Source organism: Columba livia, chromosome 1 (genome assembly GCF_036013475.1).
Source record: "Columba livia isolate bColLiv1 breed racing homer chromosome 1, bColLiv1.pat.W.v2, whole genome shotgun sequence".
Taxonomy (NCBI): Eukaryota; Metazoa; Chordata; class Aves; order Columbiformes; family Columbidae; genus Columba; species Columba livia.
This window is the reverse complement of record NC_088602.1, coordinates 155,067,056-155,089,387: the sequence shown is the minus strand read 5'-3', so window position 1 is coordinate 155,089,387 and position 22,332 is coordinate 155,067,056. Positions and strand designations below refer to the sequence as shown.

Sequence of the window (22,332 nt, the reverse complement as noted above, 5' to 3'; positions counted from 1 at the left end):
AGCTGAGGTGACTCCCCTGCCACCTGGACAGTGCTCACCCTTTCTCTGGCATTTTTGCTGCCCTTGGACATGTCCTGCCACCTTCAGAGCCAAGCACTTGAGCGGCAAGCACGCTGTGCGAGCAGATCCTCACTCAGTAGGCGTGCTCCTTAACCCAGGACGTGTCTGCCTGTTCTGCTGGCTCTGGGATTTATTGTTTGCCAAACCGAATACCCTCAAAAACAGTATTGTGTTCCCAGTGAGATGTTAAGTGCTGGGGGAGTGGGAGGGTTCAGCAAAGTCCTCCTTCCCCATGCTTCATTAGCAGGCAGTCTCTATCCTTCCCCCATACAAAGCAAACACTCAGCTATCAGGGTGAAAATCTAACTGCTGGGACAAATTATAAACTTCGGCAAAAAAAAGCACGAACAATAAAAGCTAGTGACTGGTTCTTTATTAGAGGCTTTTCACTCCAGGTTCATGCATGGGAGGTCTGGATTCATGTGGTGCGTGAAGCTGAGCGAAGGAACATAGAGAATGAGGGATTAAATCAAAGGGAGGGTGGGGTGATGGAAACCGTGGGAGGGAAGAACAAGTGGCAAGAAAGAAGGGAGGAGGGGAGATAGGAAGAGTACAGGCAGTTGAAGAATGGGAACAGGTTAGTGGGAGATCACACAGATGATGTGAATCATCCTGTGCTGATGTCTTCTTCCACTCTGTTGACCACTGGAGCTATCCCTTGACAATTCGTTCATGATGTCTCCCTGAGAACACAAGTCTCATGTTTCCAGTGAGCAGAAGGTGAACCGTTGAAAGTTAAAGACTAGAAATCAGTAACTTTTGGAAGGGATGCAGCTCTTCACAGTTCTATGGAAATAGAGCTGAACTGGAAACTTCATTAAAAAGCTAAGTCCTTGCCACCTGGCAGGTTTCCTGTTTTTTAAAGGGGTGATTACAGTCCAATAATGTGTTTTGCTAAATTGTGGAAAAATATGCATTTTTAATATGGCATCCCCAAAAGAATTCTTTTCACCGAGTTGTATTTTTCTCCTTTCATAATCAATTTGAGATGCGTAAATATCGGTATATGATATTTGCAACTGGAGTCAGTTGCAGAGCTTTTTCTGAATTAAACTTGCCATCCAGCAGACATTTGAGCATTTTTTGTAAGGAACAAGGAGACAAGCTTTAAGGGTTTGTCTTTCCTTGTGGGCTGCAGGATTTGGCTAGTCCATTTGTACAGAGCATATATCTGTCTTGAAGACTTTTCTGGATCTGGGCAGGGATGTCTTGGACTTCATCTTCCACCACAAATATCCCCCTTGAGGTTCATTCATCTGTCCCAGTAGTGTTGCCAAGAAGAATTAATTGAAGTAGCATCTAACAGTATTGTTGGACACTGTGATTTTAATTTCAAAAGTGACTAAAAACAATTTTTTTCAGCTGGGCCTCAGTGCCCTTGCTGGCAGCCATCTTGTTTGAGAGGGTGACTCTCCATTCTTCTCATCTTTCAACAGTCTTCTCTCACCAGATACTTTCTTGATGGTATTTTCACAAGTTTTGGGGCACCTGCTCTTTTATTCTGGAGGGTTTTGATGGAAGCTCTGAAGATAAGTGGGTATCCAGACACATCTGGCCCTGGCAAGGTGTGTCTTGTACCTGGCATCCTAGGCACCTACAGTCCCTCCAGTTGTGCTCCCCAGGGTGGACAACAAATTGGGCAGAGGGTGGCTTTACTTTGCTTCTGCTGACAAGCGTAGGGGCAGCCTAAGGGCAGCTTTTACTGAGCGTAAAATTTCCTATATATTAGCAACTAGAGGGTGTTCTCTTTGCTACAGTTTTGCTGATGAACCACCAGTGTCACGTCAGGCATTACAGAGGCAAAATCCCGTCAACTAGAACACCATGACTGACTAAATATCCAAAATACTGCTGAACATTAGAAAGATATATGAATGTACATTTTAGGGAGGTCATCTAGCAGTCAAGATCTGAAAAAGGAATAAAAACATGTAAATAAAGGTGAGAAACGTTGGTTCCCTGTTTTTGAGCACACCCAGAATATGCATGGCAAAGCTCCTTTACAAACAGAAACAAGATAAGCCCACCCAGGTACTGCTGGTAAAACACAGCAGAAACACGGTCCTTGGGTGTTAGATTTACCTCCACATCTTTGGAATTAAGAACTCTGGATACAAAAAAGACATGCAGTCTTAGAAATGGAGTTAATAGCATGTTTCCAAATACAAGCAGAAGAATCACTGTGTTAGAGGATTTAAATTATTTATGTCTTCTTTATCTAGTTGGTTTGTCTGAGGTGGCGTTTTATCTGTATCTCATTAAAAAGAGTAAATAATCTATAGTCATGGGTGTATAATATTGCATGGGCAGGTCTTCCTGTAACTCCAACATCAACATGTGGAACTGCTGTAATCCAGACTTGGAACAATTCCCTAAGCAAAGATAGACCCTTACTTTGTTTTTGGCTTTTAAACCTGATTGCAAATTTCTTATCCTTCTTTGTTGCTGTTGTTGAAATGCTGCTCAGCATTCCAGTAAGACTGGAAATCTTGATTAATTTTTCAAATGTACTTTATTTCCAACGTGACACAGGGAGTGGTTTCATCTATGCCCACTGTGAGAACTTTTCAAACTGAAGATGTATCAGCAAAAATGATATAATATGTTCCTCATTGTTGAGAATTGTGTGCTTTATGACAAGAAGACAGAATAAGATTTACCAGGAGAAGATTACCAGATGCTGTCAAGAGAGCAAAGGAGGTCTTTAGCTCTCAACCAGGCTGAGTGCTTGTTCCTTACCAAGCGAATAAAGTCCTGGCACTGTAACAAATGCTGCATGTGTACTGGAAGGTTTGGGAAAAAGTCAATGAGTAATAAAACGTCCTAATTGAATGGGGATAGAGTTAGCTTTGAAAGTCACAACACAGTTTCTTTGCAGATGTCCAAATTAAAGCACATCTAATTGTATATATAAAAAATATTCTTGAGCATTCCATTTATTGATTAAAAATGTCAGTCTCTTATAATTTATGGAGACTGTGAGTTTTAGAAAGCTGTTTTCCCTGTTTGTCCTCCTTGCCACTACTGATGGAATAAGCTACAAGCACTGACTTCCAACATAACAGCTAAGTAGAAATGTGCTGGTGATTGGTAGTCCATATGGAAGATCAGGTATGTTCCTGTGTTGGCCAGATTGTTGTCTCGCACTAAACACACAGACCTTCCGAGAGAAGGAAATAAATTTTCTACTCCCTATTCCCATAACCATTTGCTTTTCTTGTTCTTTTATTTTCTTACCCCCCCACCTTCTTTTTTTTGCTGATTTTTTTTTTTTTTACATTAATGGAATTTATCTCTACTATGGCTTCCAAAAGCTTTCAGAAGTAAAAGAGAGCTATATACAAAAAAAAAAATTCCTGATTGTTACCCAATTTAAGGCAACTAAAATATGGGATTATAGATAAGCAAATCTAAGAGGTATCAAGATAAAAATTAATAGTTCAGGCTTAATGACAGTAGCACTATGAAAATCAGTAATGTATTTTCAGGTAAATATGTGAGTACACGCATGAATGAAGTCCTGGAGGAATGTATACATTGGCTGCACAGTAAGTGATGGAAAGAAAACAAAAAGGAGACATTTAAAAATGAGAACCTGAATAAACACTGTTGGTACTGAAGTGGTTAAGGGCTGAGAGAACTGTGGTTTAGCATGTGCATTTGAAGGTTTGAGATGGAGAGAATGAACGATATTTTTATTGAACAGGAATGCAGTTGGCTTCAAAAGCTGGAAGTCAGCTCTATAAGTATGGTGCTAATCAATGCATTAAAGCCAATTTTTCTGATTATGTAAAGAGGGACTGTTGATTTAACTTAAGCCATAAAGTTCATCTTTTGTTACAGAGAAGAAGTGGAAGCAATGGATAATGTACACAAAGTAAAACCTGATAAAGAGATCACCAGAACTTCACCAGAGGAGAGAGAGTTTGCTTAGCTCTGTTTTAACTTTTTTGTTTCCTTGTTTGTTTTATTATCCTATAAGTGCAAGTGAAAAGGAAAAGTTATTATTATCAGATTGATTCCTATAGCTGAACTTAAAAACAGGAGAAAAAGTATTAACAAATTGAGGTAACGGTGCCTCCATCTCCAAACACATTAAACTGTTTCTCTCCATGAGGATAAAGGTACCTCCACGATTAATAGAGTCATGGCTAACAGGTCACTAACACGTAAACAATGTCTGTGTATGTAACAAAGTACAGACAGGTAGATGTGACTTCATGTCTGTAAAATATTGAACACTGTGAAAAAGAAAAGGTGAATCAGTTAAGTACAGATGTACCTATTATGGTAAAAAGTACTTTGAAAGATTGTATAGCATCATGTATATTTTTATAGCACTGAGGTTATAAAAAGTCACTTTGTGCAGGGCAATATTGGGGTTATTTTTAAATGCCTGTGGGAGGCAATTGATGGAAAGGAAATACATGGTCTAAACCAGAGGTTTGTCGTTTGTGGATACAGATAAAACAACTTTCTGTATGTGTGCAATACGCAAACGTTCCACTTTAATTAAAAAGGTTTTTGGGGTTGTTGTATTTTTTTGTTTTGTTTTGGGCTTTTTTTGTTGTTGTTTTTGTTGTTGTGGTGGGGTTTTTTTTGTATGGTTGTTGTTGTTGTTTTTCTAAAAGAGGTGACCAGGTAATATTAGAAATGTACAACAATGTTAAAAGAAAAACATATTGCCACTGGGTTCATATAATTGCAAATCCACCTGCTCACTCAGGGTGTGGTAATCCAAAATATGTTTTAACTTTGCTGTTTATTAGTCAAGATAGATCAGAACAGGAGACAACTCTCTGAGTGGTTTTACTGTACAGATATTGCTACATTAAATCGCAAATCAGCCTGTGCAAAATGTCTGTGAAGACCTGCAACTAAAGCCATCAGGTGATTGCTTATATTTTAACTTAATCACACATGACCTTATAGCTTGGTTAGAAACAGGACAGGTGTGTATGTGAATTCTTTCACTGGATAAAGTGACAAAAATACGTGCATTTGCAGTGTGATTTCCACGAATGGACATGCTTATGATTACATGACGTGTAGAAATGACCATCAAACTCCATCACATAAAGGCTGTTGTTTGATAGCTTTAAACTGATGCCTTTAGGTGCGTGCTAAACTACTGAGGTACATGCTGAAACACCCTAAGTTCACTAGTAGCTTTCCAAACATCAGTCTGTTTAAGTAACAAGGATGTTACTCATACTGCAGCCATGGTGGGAACCCCTCTTAATGGTGGCTCCGCACAGCTACGGGCATTTTCAAATGAGGTTTTCCCTTTTACAGTTGTAATTTTAATTGTTAGAACAATTTTTTTAACTGCACAAACATTTTTTGCTATAAAAATAGCAAAATAAGAAGCAGCAATACACCAAAGTTGTGGACTACAGGCCATCCTTGGGCCTATAAAGGCCATTACGAGGCAGGACTTGGTAGGACATAGCAGATGACTACTTGAAGAGCCTTTGCTTATTCCTGATCAGAAGCCTTTAGCCAAAATGGTATTTGCAGTAACCTTTCTGCTCTTGTGAGTGACACAGCTTGCCACTTGCAGACTGTCAGAAGGGGAAGTTTTGGTTGCCTGTAAAAATGCTGCATATGTAATATTAGAAATAATACCTGCTGTAGGACAGGTGACAGTAAACCAGACTTCATGGGCTGGCCCTGCAGTAGTTTCTCCTGGAATCACAGAGATTGTCCCTGTGCTTCCTTGCTTTTCGGAGTAATAAGTTTGTGATGATGAGGACACATTTTGAAGAAACTTGCCTTCAGCTGAAGAAAAAGATTCTGGGGCCAAATTCCTGTGTACCAGAATGGAAAGGGCATGCTAGTAGGAAACGGCATTACAAAGCATATAGTCAGAGAAATGGAAACAAAACTGCAGTGTCCCAGACCTCAGAACAGTCCAGATACCATCAGTGAAAGGACAAGATTGGCTCAGAGTAATGTGCATCCCAGAGAAGCCGGACAACAGCCCTACTGTAGCTTAATTCTGTGAATACAGAGGATTAGCACAGTAACAGCCCGTACCAGAAGACCACAGTGCTGTGTTAGTGGCTTAGGGACAGTATTAAACCTTCATAGAAAAATACCCCTGCAACGCAGGATGGCTTTGAAAAGACTGCTAGTGAAGGGTAGAGGAGCCTGACGTGTGATTCTTCTCAGGAACCTTGTCCAAACACTGTCTAGAGAGTCTTTGTCATTACAAAGATATGCAATACCTAATATAAGTTCGTGGCAGCCCCACACGCCATCGCAGACAGAGACGATCATTTATTGACACAGGACGACTGTTGTGTGACTCTCCACTCAATGGATTTATTACACAGAATTATTCACACCACAGTCTGCAAGAATCTGGTTTTCCCAAAGTAGCCTCAGCAGTCTTAGCATCATGTAACAGTGAATTTAACAATCTATTTCCAAGTAAAATTGAAGGGTCACCTTAATCTCCTGTGTCAGGATCTGATCCTATACTACAGTGCCAATAGTCTTATGAATTGTAACAACACTTTTTGGGAACTCTAACAACATTTCAAATGGATAAGTCCTTCTGAACAACACATTGATACATTTTAAATTTCCTGTCTGCGTTTTTCTTTCTTTACCTTAACTCACCATTTCTAGAGCTACAGTAATATTAATGGAGCTATAGCATTTATTGTAGGATAAAGTGCAGAGGGCCTGTAAAATAAGAGCAAATTGACTATATGACAGTTTAGGCAAAATAGCATCACTTTCTGCACTCCATACAGAGTTATAGTAAACTTACCCTATTTTTCTGTGTTTGTTTGCAGGACGTAACCACAGATTCACTGTCTATATTTTGCGGTTTCTGATTTGGTGTCTAATTTTCCCAAAGTATTTAGCAGATCACTTTGAAATGTCCAGAAAACATACATTTTAAGCAAATAGAGCAACAAGTTGCATTTCAGTCTTTGCTTAAATGTACAAGTTGAAAGAGCCAAAAGTGCAACAGGGCTGCTGCAAACTCTTCTGTGCCCTGGAGCAATCTTACACCAGAAGGATAAGTGGTTTATTTGGTTATTCAATTTAAAGTCTTTTCTGATTGCAATGAAGTGACAGTATCCTTCTGTAATAGGAAAGTTTGTTATAGAAAATTTTACTGAAAGGCTCTTTTGTTCTACCTTTATTATTTTTAAAATAACTTTTTATTAAATGTGTTTATGAGCCTCCTGTCAATTTACTTCATGCACAGCCTGAGCGTTCTAACCAGAGATGAAACTAAGGTTCTGATTTTTAAGTCTTTTCAAACTATGAAGTGTTGGGTTTACCACTTTTACAGAGAAAAGGATGAGTCAAGATAGCCAGTTCCAAGAGTGGATTTAGTCTTAAGGTTTGGATTATATGACTTTAGATAAATAAATAAATAAATATAAATATAGTGATTTTGCTTTGGGTTTTAACACTGATGTTTCAGCTTCATCAATATTTGAATATTTCTGGTTTAATGTCCTGATAATGTCATTTCTCTGTGTATATCTTGTCATTCTTTATATTCTAGTATTTAATATGAAGACTTGCTTTCTACTCCAAATATCTTCTTCTTAATGAAACTTATGCTTAATCTTTAACTATATATAGAGAGAGACTTAATTTAGCCCTTACATAAGTAGATATGTCTTCCAGGAACTTGAAAGTACTTGTATCTATTTATGCAAACCAGAATTTGACTCACTGCTTTTTTTTTTTGTGAATAAGGAATAAGGAACAACAAGGAGCTTAGGTTGTTATCATGTCATTAGTTATACAAAATGCATTGGACCCACTTCTTTGCTGATATTACACAAATACATCAAAGCCTTCATATCCATGAATTGCTTAGCAACTTATGCTTTTTGTGTTTACTTGATAAGACTCCTGAGTGCTCAGAATTTTTGCTGGTTGAATGGTGTTGAATCAGAACCTGAGATCCATAGATTACCAGCCTGATTGCTGTCTCCAGTCTTATGGGTCTCTCATTAATGAGAATGGTGTATTCAAACTCCAGGTATGGATGGGAGCATAAAAAGGTGAAAATAGCTGGATTTTGAAGGGTGGAGGGGGGTATGTTCACACTATGGTCAGAAAATGTTCTGCATTATCAGTGGGCACTTCCAAGTCAAATTTTCTTCTTCTCTTATTTTTGCTGATAATTTATCCTTTTAAGTGACCGTATCTGCTCTCATCCAGTTCATTTGGACATTTTTTTTACTTTCCCAAAGCTTGTTAGCACCCTCCTTTTTAATAGCTTTGGTAGATTGTTTCCTGCCACTTTTATGTCTTTCTCAAAAGTAATCAGAATTGGCTGAAGCCCCCAGTAGACACTGGCCATCCCCACCAAGCTAAGGCAATTGATTAAAATATCAATGGCTTTTAATGCTACCCTCTTTAAAATCCAAACTATCCAACTGTAGCATTTCACTGATACTTCTTATATTAGTGGAAGTAACACAAAAGAACTGTTGAAGTTGCTGAAAGAAAGACTTCTACCCAATTTTAAAGATACAGGGAGGAAAGCACCTAGTGAACTCTTAAAAAAAGAAAGATCCTTGAGTATATTTGGACAGAAAAAGGCTCTCTGATTTTAAATCCCCAAAGCACCACAGCTAGTAACTTTGAAAAAGTATATGTTCTGTGTAATGCTCAGCCTCAGATAAAATGTCATTTTTTGGTTAAACATCCTGCTTGGGGGTTTGACTGGACATTAACATATGATGCTGTGGTTATCACTGAATAAATGGCTTAAACAGATTTTATAAGGACTTTTTGCAATTATAAGCATTTATTCTTATATGTAATGCTCTCTTATCCACTTATTAGATTATCTCTATGGTTGTGTAATTGTTTTATGTTTTATGAACAAACTTTTAAATATATGTCAGCAAGAAGGTTCAACGAAAGGAGAGAATTATATGAACAAAGAGAAGAAATCGATTTGTGAGAGCTCATATACTGCAGTATACAAAACCACGCAGCTCCTTTCAAACTAGATGTTAAAGTTGAAATTGGTAGCTGGCATTACATGGAAAATCAGTGTCATCCATGAGGTCAGCAAGCCAGGGTTCTGAAAAGTCCCATTATCATTTTTGTTTCACCCTGAAAACCTGACATAGAGTGGAAATTGTATTCTTACGTTTTCCTAATTTCCTAAGTATTTTCCAAAGTAATAAATATCGCAAAGCATTTCTTATGCCTCATTGCACTATCAGAGTGCTATTAGGGGGGCAACAGCAGGTAAAATAGGGATTATAGAGCCAAAAGTCACTAAAGGCTCGGGAGATTGTGGCCACTGATGACGTGAAGGCACACTGCCATCTAAGAGAAGAGAAGCAGCTGATGAATGAATGTTTAGAGTGGTTTGTCTTGCTATGACCTAGATTGCTTCCTAAATATTTCTGAGAAGTCCATCAGTTTTTCCCCAGTGTTAACAGAGAGAAAGAAAAAATGTTTGTAGCCAGAAATTACCAAATACTTGAGCTAATATAAATCAGGTAGACAGTGGTAGGAAACAAGCAAATTAAGTGACTAATGTCATAGACTCTGACCCTGGAAAAAGACAACATGGAAGCATTTAAACGTTGTCCAGATTTACCTAACGTGGCAGGCAAAAGTTATATTCATTTCAGGGGTACAGGTATTTGGTTTATTTGAATTCCTTGAGCATTCAGTTGAATACAATGCTGCGAGTACAAATGCAAGCACAGGACTTTGTTAGGCCTGATGGTAATGAAAGTGACAGGAAGGGTTTTGATGTTGTGTGTCCATAAAAGAAGTCACAGTGATAGCTTTGAGGCAGATAAGGACTTTCAGAGTTCAAGTTTATCAATGTCAGCTTCAGCTGGAGGTATGCAGTTTCTCCTCTATACCTAGAAAATGGCTAAAAATCAGTCAGTAAATACAGTGGGTGAAATAACATGGAAGTAATAGAATAGCCTGTTTCAGGTAAATTGAAGCAAACTGGGCCTAGAAATGTCTTTGGTACGTTGTGTGTATCTTGTTAAGTAAAGAAAATGGAACTGGAGAAAGAAGCCAAAGCACCAGGATGAATCAGAGTGGAAAAGGAAGAGGTTGGTTTGCAGAGGGTATGAGAAGTCCAGCTGGGTAAGAACAGATTCTGTGCCCTCCCCTGAGGTTCCCAAAACTTGGCTGGCACCAAATACCTTTGAAAGGTGCTGGCAGTCTCCCAGATGTACCTGTTGACACAAAAGATAATAAACCATTGCTGGTCTAATTAACTCAATCAGCAGAAAGCAAATATAACCTTGTTCGTGAACCATACAGAGCGTGACATTTCACAGGACTGAATGCCTGTTCTTTCTACTTGTTTTGGATTTATCATGTGGAAGATTAGACAAAAAGTCTCTTCACTAAAAAAGTATCATTGCAAACTAGAGCATTGATGCCTCCTTTTCCTGGCTCCTTCATTTGTAGGCACTGTAACAGACTTACCAAATGACCCTTGACTTTAGGCTGTAAATAAGGGTCACAGCTGAGTCTGGTCTCATTTGCTGCTGAAGCTGGAAAGGATTATCTGGGATCATGGAGTGCAAGAAGAAAATATAGAGTTATGTGTTTAAGGCTGCAAATACTGTCCAGTTGAATGGGATCATGTCTCTGCCTCTGCTATGGATGCAACTCTGTAAAACCAGATTTACCAGATGTGGTGTGTTCCTTATTTTTGGAGACCTGCACTGATATGGAGGGGTCAAATTTGTAGAAGTGTCTAAAATTTACAGCTGCAACTGAAGTCAGTGAGAGTTGTTTTTTAAGCATAAAGTAATATAATGCTAACTACCCTCAAAAATCAGTTTGCTGATGTTTCAGAGTGGCTTCTAAGACTGGGTAAATCTTTTGATCCTATTTTTTTTCTATGCTCCAGTACCTCATCTGTAAAATGAGGATAACATAAATCTTCAGAGAAGATCATGAATATATGTTGATGCTTGTGAATTATTCATATTCCATTTTCATCAACATGACAAAAAAAACCTTGAGGAAATTAACAGTTTGGTCCTCTTAGCAGGGCTTGGGATGTCTTCTTGTGGTTAAAATAGTGGCTTATTGAAATGTAACAGCATAATGTAAATGTGAGTATTTTTAAAGTTCACCCTGAATATAAAATAGGAGGATTACACTTCCTTTGGAAAGCAGTCAGTTGCAAATACAGTTTATATACAAACTTGTTCAAAAGCTGAGCTCCCTGTCTAGGTGAGCTTTAGTTGGAGAGACTAGGAATTGAATTAACAAAATGTTTGATTCCACCACCAGCCTCCCCTTTTAAAGGGAACACCCACAAGATCTTGAGTGTTGACTGATCTCTCAAATGAAAACAGGCCACTCTCTGAAAAATGAATATAAACCAAAATATTAAGTAGTTGCTCATCAGGTGGCACTACTTACCGTGTTCTTACCATGTTTATGACACATGCATCATTGCCTTGTTTTTAAAGAATTTTCCACTTTCAACAAACTTTTGGAACAAGCTATTCCTACCTACAAGTTCAGGTAAAGTCAGCAAAATTACAAGAACCACGACTTTCTAATTAACCCTATTGACATAATTAAGCAATTAAATAAGTAGAAAGCTCCTGCAAGCAGCTTTGTTTTCGTGTTACTTGCCCATGGTCTTTGCAGAATGTCAAATGACAGTAGACCTATTCTCCAGGGCCCAATCAATACATCCGTCCCAAATGTATGGAAAATGCTAATTTATCACTTTTGCATACTCTTCAATTACTCTGTGTACATAAATGACAATCAGCACTGAGTCTACAGTGGAGAAGAATGAATCTTGAATGGAGAAGAAAGATAAATCATCACCACTTCTTTAATTCTTCAAAGAGATTGGAGAAAGAATTTTCTCCACATTAATCAGTTCTGAATAGAAAACAAATACAGAAAGGAAAAGATCTTCAAATAAGACTAAACAATATCATATTTTAAACAGACAAAACACCCAGACAGGACGGGGAAAGTTCATGAAATCACTATTGACCTACTAACTCACTAAAATATTGATCCAAAATAGATGGCAGAAATAAACAACGACCAAAATTCGGAGCCCAAATCATTAAAAGAAGAAACAATAGAAAATACAAATGTTTATGTCCATGGATCAACTTTGGTTTTATGTAAACCAATGTAAACTCCAGAGTCACTAATGGTAACAGACATTTCCAGAACAGTAGAAGCCCCAGTTATGAAAGCTCTCAAGCCTATTCCCTCTTCTACAAGATAGCACATGTGTCATCTTAATAAGATGCTTAACTGTGACTGAAGTCAAGAGAACTTTGGCATAAGTTCAAAGTTGTTGAACATACGGTTGTGTGATTTACTGGTTCAGATTCTCTATTTGCATCTGGGTAAGGCTGGCCAACAGATAGAGATAAGGATCTTTTTTTGTAATTCTAGATCTAGACAAAAGTACCAAAAATACTGAGAGTAATTAGGACAACATGGGCTGGAGAGGAAGAAATAAATTTTGATCCCTTAGTAAGGAATAGTGTCCTAGATATAAACTTATGCATGGAATACTATTTTGTGTGGTTTCTCTCACGTGTGGTGAAAAGAAACAATCATTTGTTTAAAGACAAAGAAGGCAGTCTGACAAAACAAGCTAGTAGAGTTACTACCCTTTTTGGTTACATTTAGACTAAAAAGGTTGACTTTAGAGATCCAGTCTCATGAAATGTGAATCTAAGGGAACCAAGACAAGTAAATAATCTGAGTTTACACTAATCATAGGATCAGGAGAACATGCAAGTTCTGCCAACTTCTGCTTTAAATTTAGTCCATTATCTAAAATGTTTAGAGGTAAAATAAAATCAAGACCTTTCTTTAGTTCATATAAGAGCTGGCTGACATTCCAGTCCTGTAAAACATCTATCTGACACCGTGAAGCCAAGATCTGTACCATGAGTCTGTAAGCCAGCAATCACATCAGGCTTGTTTTATAATATAATTGTGATAGCCACTTTAAAGTAATACCGAATGCTGGACCAGAGTAGGTGTGTGAATATTAGGACAAGATGAAATAATTTATGTTCCAAAAAGGCAGATATGGGAAGTGAAAATTTCTGAACTATCAAATATCTATATCCATGGCAATTTATGGCAATTTTTGTAATATATAGTGCAATTTAAACTATTAGCCCACAGCAAGATAGTTGTAAGGGCCAAATAATTGTCTGAACACTCCAGTCTTTGATCACAGACAGAATCCTTCATGTAGCTAGGCTTACATGGGGCAGACATGGTAAAGGAAAGGTTCAAAAAAGTTACTCAGTATGCAACGAAAAGGGCAGATTGAGGCTCCATAATCATCCATTTAAACCCTGCAGGATGAACAATAATTAAAACTACCTGAAAAGCAATCAACTGCAGAAATGCTTTTGGTGTGCAGTATGTCAGGCTTTACAACGCATGCAACATTCAGCCTTGCTGTCTGTCATGAAGATTTGAATAGCTGTCTTGAAATGAGGGCATCCTTCAAGTTATCTTAATTTAGTGATGTCCTTACCACAGGGTCTCTGAGGAATTAATGTTTTTCTTCTTGTGTATTTTCAGGCTTCCTGTATGCAAGACTGCCAAAAAGGATTACTAATTCAAATGAGATGAGACTACTCTTTCTTAAACGCTTAAAATTCTCATTCCCAATGGAGAATTTTATATTATATTTACACAGTCACATATTAACAAAGTAAAAATGAAGGCATCTGACTGCCAAGATTTGTTTCCTTCTGAAGCTGGTACAGGAAATTGTTCCAATCTGGGGCTTGCTCATATGTCAGTTTGGTGCCTGATGAGCATGCTTAATGCTGTTGTAGTGTATGTTGGTTTGAAACACCCATTCTAAGGATATGCCAAGAATGCAGGAGTATCCCTTATCCTACACATCTTCTCTAAACATTGATTTCACTGTGCAGGAGAAATTCCTGAGTGAGGGAAGCATTGTGGTAGCAAAACGATTCTTCTTATATCATGTAGTTTAAGTACAAAGCATTCTAAAGCAAGAAATCACTGAAAGTCTTTGTAAATAAGTAACATTAGAAGAAGCTTAATCGTATGAAAATTCAATGAGCCAAGACAAAATTAAAGCCTACCTGGTGTTTCTTGCTTCATTTCAAAGCTTGACTACTTTTACAGATTTCTAATAATTCTGAAAAACATGAACTAGGAAAAGAAAAATAAAAATTCCCTGATGTCAGCAACAACTTTTTTCATCCTAATTTTTGATTTTCTGATGAGGGATGAGGTTATGTGTGACCTTCAACAAGCTACCTTCAAAGCCTGAGGACTGGAAGATTGTTTTTTTTCCCCAGGTTGTGTCTTTCTAAGGGCTGCTCTTTAGCCAGCTTTCATAACCAACATGAGAGCGGCTTTTCTCCATGGACTTACAAGTGTTTGTGAATAAAAGTTATTATTTCCAGTGCTCTTTTGTGCAGGTGATTGTATTTGTAAATACAGATTGGATCAAGATAACCTTAACAATCTTTCTGTCATGACAGGTTACCTTGGAAGGCTCGTTTAGCTAGAGGAACTATCCAAATATTATCGCTTTCTATATAGAATGGTATTTGACTAAGCTTAACAGAGGCTTGCATACTCGAAATGCCATTTTCTTTCTCTTTTATTTAATTGGCATTACAAAACTACTTGACAAACACTAATTTATCTACAGTTAAACTCACCATCACCATTCCTACATCATTAGTGGGGTAGGAGAGTAACAGGATTTCATGTCCAGCCTATCTCTTAGGAACAACCTGTTGCCAGAACTGAGGTATGGGATGAGAGTCTCTTTCTTCTGAGCACACCTCCTTCTTTCAAAGAAACTCTCTGCTGACCTGTAGTATCACATTCATACCTACCTTTAGTTCACTCTCAGGTCATCCTCACTCTCCATGGGCCATATAGCCCTGCTGCTTCCTCAGCCAAGGCCTGTACTTGTACGGGATGAATCAGGGAGCTGAGCCATCTGAAAGTGAAGAGATTTTTTTTGATTGTGTGTGTGTTTGGATTAGCTTCCAGATACACCAGTTCCTTGATCCAACTGACCACGTGGCTGCTTGAGTCCTCACACTGAAAAAAGAGAGGTGGCGGGATTTGGGGCAGGGATGCCTCTCTCAGGATTGGCTCAGTTTTAGGTTGGTTTAAGCTGGCCACAAAACCATACCTGTATCTTCCGAAAAACAGAGCCTTCACAGAGCTGTATGGTTTAATAAATCACAGTCTAACCAGTACACAGTCAGTACAGATTAATCCAAGAAAAGACTTGCCAGCTGCTTTCAGTGAGGTCAAGAAAGCGGCATATTTGTTTACTGCACTGCACCACTAAACATTCATTTTTAAAATGCTGATCAGCAAATTCATAGAAATTGTATATCTAGAAAGCTCAGTTTCCATTTCTCTCCCAAAAGAAAAAGGTTAGCTCAAAACACCACAATGTGTACTTTTCACTGATAGGAGATTCCAGCGCATACTGTTTACTTGGTTGTCAGTGTAGAGGCCCATCATGCATAAATCAGTGCAGATAAATAGAGGATTGTTTTATTACACAATGAAGTTTTCCAAAAAATGTCTTAATTTCTTGTTCAGGAAATGGCACCATTGTTTACTTGAAACAGATATGTTAAGGGGCCCAGAGGAATTTTGTTGAAGGAGACACATTAGCCATCATTCTGAGTAAGAGTGCTGCATTGTTCTTGACAATGGCAATTAGGAAGATATTTTGATCTGAAGGTAATTAGCAAAAATGGCAAAATGCTATTCCAAAACGTGATGTATTTTCCAAATGTTGGAAGCTGAAATTAGTCCAGTTCTTGGGACAGATTTTGGATTACTCAAAAGTATTTCTTAATATCAACAAGGAATCAGCTATGAAAAATCTCTCTAATTTCCACGGTATTAACTGCAATGCATTTCATATACAAATTAGCAGACCTGAGAAGATGCTATGTCAACATCTTAAATCCCTCACATTTTGTTATCCTAGGGTCAGAGCAGCAAGATGTTAGTGAACAGAAAGACTAGTCTCAGTCCTTTTCCACATGATATCCCCAGCCCAAATCCTCTCAATTGCTTTCTCCCAACAACGGTATCCATAACCCTTCCACCTTCCAGCCCTTCTCCACAGCTTCCAGTCCTCCCACTTCCTCAAAACCTTTATAGACATTATTAATGTTCCTTCTTCCCATTTACTTCACTGAGATCCATGGGTCCTCAGCCCACTGAACTTTCCACCAGACCTTCCTGGCTTTCCTCATTTTTAGTCCTTTGCTGTTACCCACCCACAGACACATTTATGCCCAGAGTGCAAAATTAGATTCTGCCTTTCCAGAGATAATTTATTTTCAAATTACATCTGTTTCCATGTGAACTGATGAAAGGGCAAGTATAAGCCAATTTAAGAGAAGATAAACCCCAAACATTTTACAACTGTATTACAATACCCAACACACAAGACATTTGTCTTGAACGAGATCATGTTCCCATGCTTCAACCCCCCGTGGAGCAGAACTGACCTGTTCCACCACATCATGTGGTAGCTCAAAATCTCTGCTGTACGCAGATTCTGCTGTTTGCAACAAGGGATGAGCAAGAGGCTTGTCAGGCAGCTAGTTGTGGTTCCAGGTTCTCTGGCCAATTCAGTGCTTGTCTGGACAGCTCTAAACCAGACCAGCTGCTCATAGTGCCTCTCGGGATCACTTTGTAATTGCAGATTACCAAACACAGCAGGGCATCCCTTTCTTCTCTGGGGTAAACCATGTGCTGGGATGGAGGGGAGGAGATTTATGAACCAAAAATGCAAACGTCAGCTGAGAATTGCCTGTGTGGTAGAGACAACTAATAAGGTGGTGAATACTTGAGCGATTTCTGGTGCTTTGTGCTCTTTCATGCAGGGAATCTGTCTTTTGCCAGACTAATATCAGCCTGGTAATCCATCAGTGTGGGTATTATACAACAGAATGGCTTCATTGCTGATTATTCAGGTGATTGGTATCTGGGTTTACACTAATCCAAGACTGTGCTGTCCTATCAAATTCATGTGTCTGTGGCACCACTTGTACTGAACTCACTTGTCTGGTTCATCTCTCCTGAGAAAGCCTTTATCTCCTGTTTTTCCCACACCATAAATCTGATTGTCGAGTCCTTGGTGTTATGGAGGTGCATAGAACCTGAAGCTGCTTGTGTTCTTACGTTATGATCTCAAATGAGAAAGTTTTAATAGCAGTGTTGATCCTTAAGAAAACTTGATCCTTGTTAGTGAACTCTTTGTATTTCTTGCCAAAAATATTTTGAAGCTCCAGTTATAATGTGAGACATTCATTTTTCTTTTTAATTTTTGGAAAGTGCAGAAATCCTGCATGAAAGATGACACAACACTGAGTAAGATTCCACATTCCAAGACTGCCTCTGTGAATGGCTCTCCAAAACCACAAAAGCTTCCAGAGGAGGTTTTTACTGCTGAGACCTATCTTAACTGTGTGTCTGGGAAATGTCAGGCTCACGGTGCTACCTCGCTGTTGCCTGAAGAATTAATTTTTCATACCTGTTGCTGGTAATAGGATTTTCTTAACCCGTCACTAGAGGGCAACACAGCTACTCACATCATTACACCACCCCCATACAGTTCCAAGCAACTCCGCTGAGATCCACGGGTGAGAATTTCACCTCAAAATTTGCTTTCTTTTTCTTTTTCACAAACCCCATGCCCAGGTGCAAGCTTTAGTAGTTACTTGTTGAATAGTTTTGAATGGACGATCCAGAATGATACAGAGGGGATAACAATTAATGCTGTTTACAGCAATAACACTTCTGTCTTTGCTTTCTCCTAGGAGTCATTGCCCACTGCAGTGCTGAGAACAGGAGCTGCAATAGGTTTCAGTCACTGATTCTTTACCGATGCTAATGAGAGACTTATCACTGACTTAATTTCATCCAGGATTTGGTCTTTGGCACTGACTTTTACCCACAATTGCGTATAGCAGAATATTATTTGCCCTGGTCGGATTAAATTGACCTTAAATGACTCAAGAAGAGCAAATATCTTTGAGTTTTGTGCATATTGGGGAAAAAAAAAAAAAAAAAAAAAAAGAAGTTTGATTCTGTCACATGTAACTCAAATGTTGCCAAATAGGTTGACTTGTCTTAACTTGCAAGGACCTGGCATGGAAACAATCTATCATTCTGAACATTCCCAAGTACAGTAATGCTCTCATTTAACTGTGACTAGTTGGCTACATTAAAGGGTGGGGTAATTTCCAAAGGAGATAACGCTGTGTGATTATCCAGTATCAAAGGTGATTTTAGTCATGGCGCTGAGATTAAGTTTTTACAGCCCCCTGTCATTTTTACTGTGTTGCAAACACCCTACTCTGTGTCTTGGAGTTCTCTGATTTCATGTGATTATCTGGGACAGTTTCCAAGTATGTATATGTCGGATTACCACCTGAGTAGATTTTCTTCCCTGCTTACTCACGCGATATCTCCAGATCATCTTTCAAGGAGCCCATATATACAGATCTATATATATGTTCAAGCCTCACAAATTCAAACATAAAGCTCACATGCTTGACTCCTTCCTCCTGCTTCTCTGCAGACATATTTGTAATGTAACCCCCAGTTTCACTTCCATTCCATGTAGTAAATGCAAGTAAATCTAAACAACTATTAACATTAACATATGTAAAAGACATACATATTTAGGTCTTGCAAGATATTTTTTTTTTTTTTTTTGGTGATAGGTGAGAGAAGGTCTTGTCAAGTTATAAGAGTTAAAATATTGTGGAGTTGGAGTAGGAAAGGCTCTGGGGCCTGCCCAAAAATGCCATGCTAGGAGGAACAGTATTCAGCAGAAGCCTAATATTATATATATATATCTCTTTTAAGCAAGTAGACTTGTACATTGCATACATCCCTTGTCATAGGTGACATGGAAGTTCTTCATATGAACTCAGAATACTTGCGTGTTCTCAACATAGATACATTACCACCATTTTTATAGGTATATTCTTCAGGCACATTAAGAAACTATAGTATACTTTGATTTTTTTTTTCCTTAAAGCTTTGAGATTTAATAAAGTACCTTTAGATTTTACAGTAACTTTTTATTTAGCGAGAACTTTGTATTAAATACAGCATTTTCTGTTTGGAATGCAGGACTTGTTATCTGGCATTGGCTCACACTTTCATCTCCTTCAATATCTTTTTCCTGACATTGTCCTGTATAGCAAACTTCAGAAGAAGGCAGATTAAATCCTGCTGCTGGTTATAATAGAAACTGCCATTTTCTTTCTTAGAAAAAAAATATGCAGTATTTACAACTGGTTATATTCTAACACTCAGCTATAACCACATCATATTTTTAAATAAATGTAGATGCTATCCTAATTTTTGTTGCTGGAGGCCAGCTTCACACTTTTTGTTGTTGTTGTTGTAGTTTTCCTCCCTTTTAGTCCTTTACAATCTTAAAGACAATAAAACGTGATGAAAAAGTCTTTGTGGTGAATCCCAAAACTAGGATATCCCCAAGGCAATGTGGTTAGCGCAAAACCAAGAAAAGCGTTTAACTCTGCAGATATAATCCGGTCCTTTCAGTGAGTGAATGTGAGCCTATTAAAAAGTAATCTTAAATAAATAAATAAATAAATAAATAAATGAAGACACAAACATGCTAGGCAGAGATTTAGGCAGATAAGCTCTCTGAAGAGTCCCCCTGCATGCAGGAGGTTTTGTATATGGGCCCCAGGTGCTGACAGCTGGATCCCACGCCAGGACCACACAGGTGCTGAGGACCCAGCTGCTGTCACACCTCTCATTAAGATAAAATAAAATAAAATAAAATAAAATAAAATAAAATAAAATAAAATAAAATAAAATAAAATTGCTTGAGCCCTTTCCCTCGCTCCCAGCCTTCAGGGAGCGGTACACGGAGGAGGAGGAGAGTCGGTGTGGGACTGCCGAGGACAGCGTGGGGAGCCGCTCCTGTCGTTGGGCGCAGGTGAGAGCCGTTGTCCCGGCGGGAAGGAGGGAGGGAAGAACGGGGAGGGGGGTGTGTCCTCCCCCCTCTGCCCCTTGGGCGGGCCGGGGGGAGCTGAGTGGATGGAGCCCGCGTCAGTCAGGGGCAAGGGCGAGGCCGGCGCTGGGGGATGGCGGCCCCCGCCCGGCGCTGGGGCTGCAGTTGTGGAGGAGCGGCGGCACCATGCGGGCGACCGCCGGGGTAGGAGCGGCGGGTACGGGTTTGAAGGGTGGGGGAAGGTACCTGCTCCCCAAAGAGGAGATACGGGCTGAGGCGGGAGGGCTTGTGGCTGCGGCGGCGAGCCTGCCGGTCCTCTTGGCTGTTAGGGTTCATGTGCCTCGTTCCAGGACGCGGTGGGCATCTTCTGCCTGGTTTCCGTGGCGGCTGCGCTGGAGTTCAAGTACCACCACGCTGAGGAGCTGGAGGCGTACCTGAAGGGGGTCCACGACGCCTACTCCTCCTTCACGCACTTGCACAGCATCGGGCGCTCGGTGGAAGGTAGGGAGTGGTGATGTGGGGTGGAAACGAAGTTTTGCTGGTTTATTTAAGTCGGGACAAGCGCGGGTAAGAGCGGCTGCGGTGGCTTTCGGTGCGTGCTTGCGGGCGGCGGGGGTGCTCTCGCTGGTTCCCCAGTGCCGGGTTCCTCTCTGCTCACATCTCTGTCAGAGTTTCCTCTTTCTGTTGCTTAAGCGTGAATAACAAACTCTAATGGCATGTATGACTCTTCAGCTAGGGGCGAAGTTCTCCCAATACCTTTTTTTCCTGACAATTTGAAACTTTCTTAGTGGCGATTTCAGAAACGGAGCTGTCTTCAAAGAGCTCAAAATCCGTGGTACCCCATCTACTAAATGCGCATTCTAGGTGGGGCTGGAATAGGAACTTGTGGGTATGTTAAAAAAATGTGGTGTTTTTTTTTTTTTCTTTACCTATTATTCCAGTAAATCTGGACTGACTAGAAGAAAATATTTCAAATTCCATACTGATACAAGGTCTTTTGTTTTAAATGAAGAATGGGGTTTCAGTCTCAAACCCTATAGGAAAATATACTGAAATCAATAATAATCTTTCTGACCTTATAGACATTTGAATGTATCTCTCTCTGACCAGTACTTTCTTACAATACATTCATAGAAAAAAAGTCTATTTCATTTTTTAAAAGATATTAGAGAGTTTAGTGTTTATTAGCATATAAATAATATACATCTCTCTAGTTTTAAGCAAAAAAAAAAATCTTAAATGTATTTTGGAAAATTAAATTGCTTTGGTAAGAGGCATGAAACTAGATAGAGAAGTTCATTCTTTAGAAGCATAATCTGTTCTTTTAATCCCATTTCATGCCATTAAATGAGACAGTTGTAGAATCCATTATCAAATCTATGCTTGTGTTTAAAAAAATAATCTACAGATTTCTGGGTAGATAACAATGAAGGATGCTAGTAGTTTCATTTCATACCTCCTGTTAGCAGTTTGTTTTCATACCTACTTCATTGTGTTATGATGTGTGTATTCGGAATACTTGTGTTTTTCCAAGACATAACTTCTAGTTGAAAAGTGTGTTCTGTTTCAGTGAGGTATTGAACAGCTGTCATGTTGCCATGGATATGGCATCTTGTCTCAGTGCATGTCTATGTTCATTGTTTAGAAAGTCTCTTGTTGTGGGAAGAATCAAACTGGACAAGGAATCTTAAAGTTATTTAAGTTGTATTGTTCTTGGTTTTGTCAAAGGCATAATCATGTTAGATTATGTTATTCATCCACACAAGGGAAGTCTAGTCCATTTGAGTACAGTTTCCTCCAGGCCAAACTACCAATTATCCACATCCTCATGTTCCTACCTTAAGGGGACTAAGTCCTATCATTAAAATATTAGCTAGATTCTAACATCTCTGGCATGAACTCTGGCTTATCTTCATGCAGGTAGGACAAAGCCTTTCATCTAACTGTAGAGATTGAAATTTTGGTTTTACCTCTCTAGATGTATGAAAGTTGATAAGATGAAGTATTCAACTTGTCTGAGTTCCATTGGCATGAAAACTGGAAATGCATCATCTCTTGATTGTGATTGAGCAATGCACTGGAACTTTATTCAGATTTTGGTATATTGCCTTCTTCTGCTTTGCCAACTGTGGGAGAGAAGAGGATTATGTGGGATCTCCCTTGTTCTGCCAGTTATACATCGTGATTCACAAAAAGGCAATCATCATGCTTTTTGCATGTCCTGTGTGCCTGCAGCATACTGC

The 22,332-nt window shown here is 39.0% G+C and overlaps 1 protein-coding gene and 1 long non-coding RNA gene across 2 annotated transcripts in view; one reads left to right on the top strand and one right to left on the bottom strand.

The window, feature by feature from the left end:
- Positions 1–418: 418 nt before the first annotated feature.
- Positions 419–20,470, bottom strand: LOC135576155 (uncharacterized). The gene is made up of 3 exons (XR_010467775.1): positions 20,336–20,470; positions 14,943–15,049; positions 419–1,970 (listed from the first exon to the last, which is right to left on the bottom strand). It is a non-coding gene; the product is annotated as an uncharacterized LOC135576155 (long non-coding RNA).
- The window catches only part of CPM (carboxypeptidase M), a 36,773-nt gene continuing 34,576 nt past the window's right edge, over positions 20,136–22,332 (top strand). The window contains exons 1-2 of the mRNA XM_065039727.1: positions 20,136–20,293; positions 20,440–20,590. Of these exons, the coding sequence (XP_064895799.1) occupies positions 20,276–20,293; positions 20,440–20,590 (169 nt within the window). The 5' untranslated portion in view covers positions 20,136–20,275. The remainder of the gene's footprint in view (positions 20,294–20,439; positions 20,591–22,332) is intronic.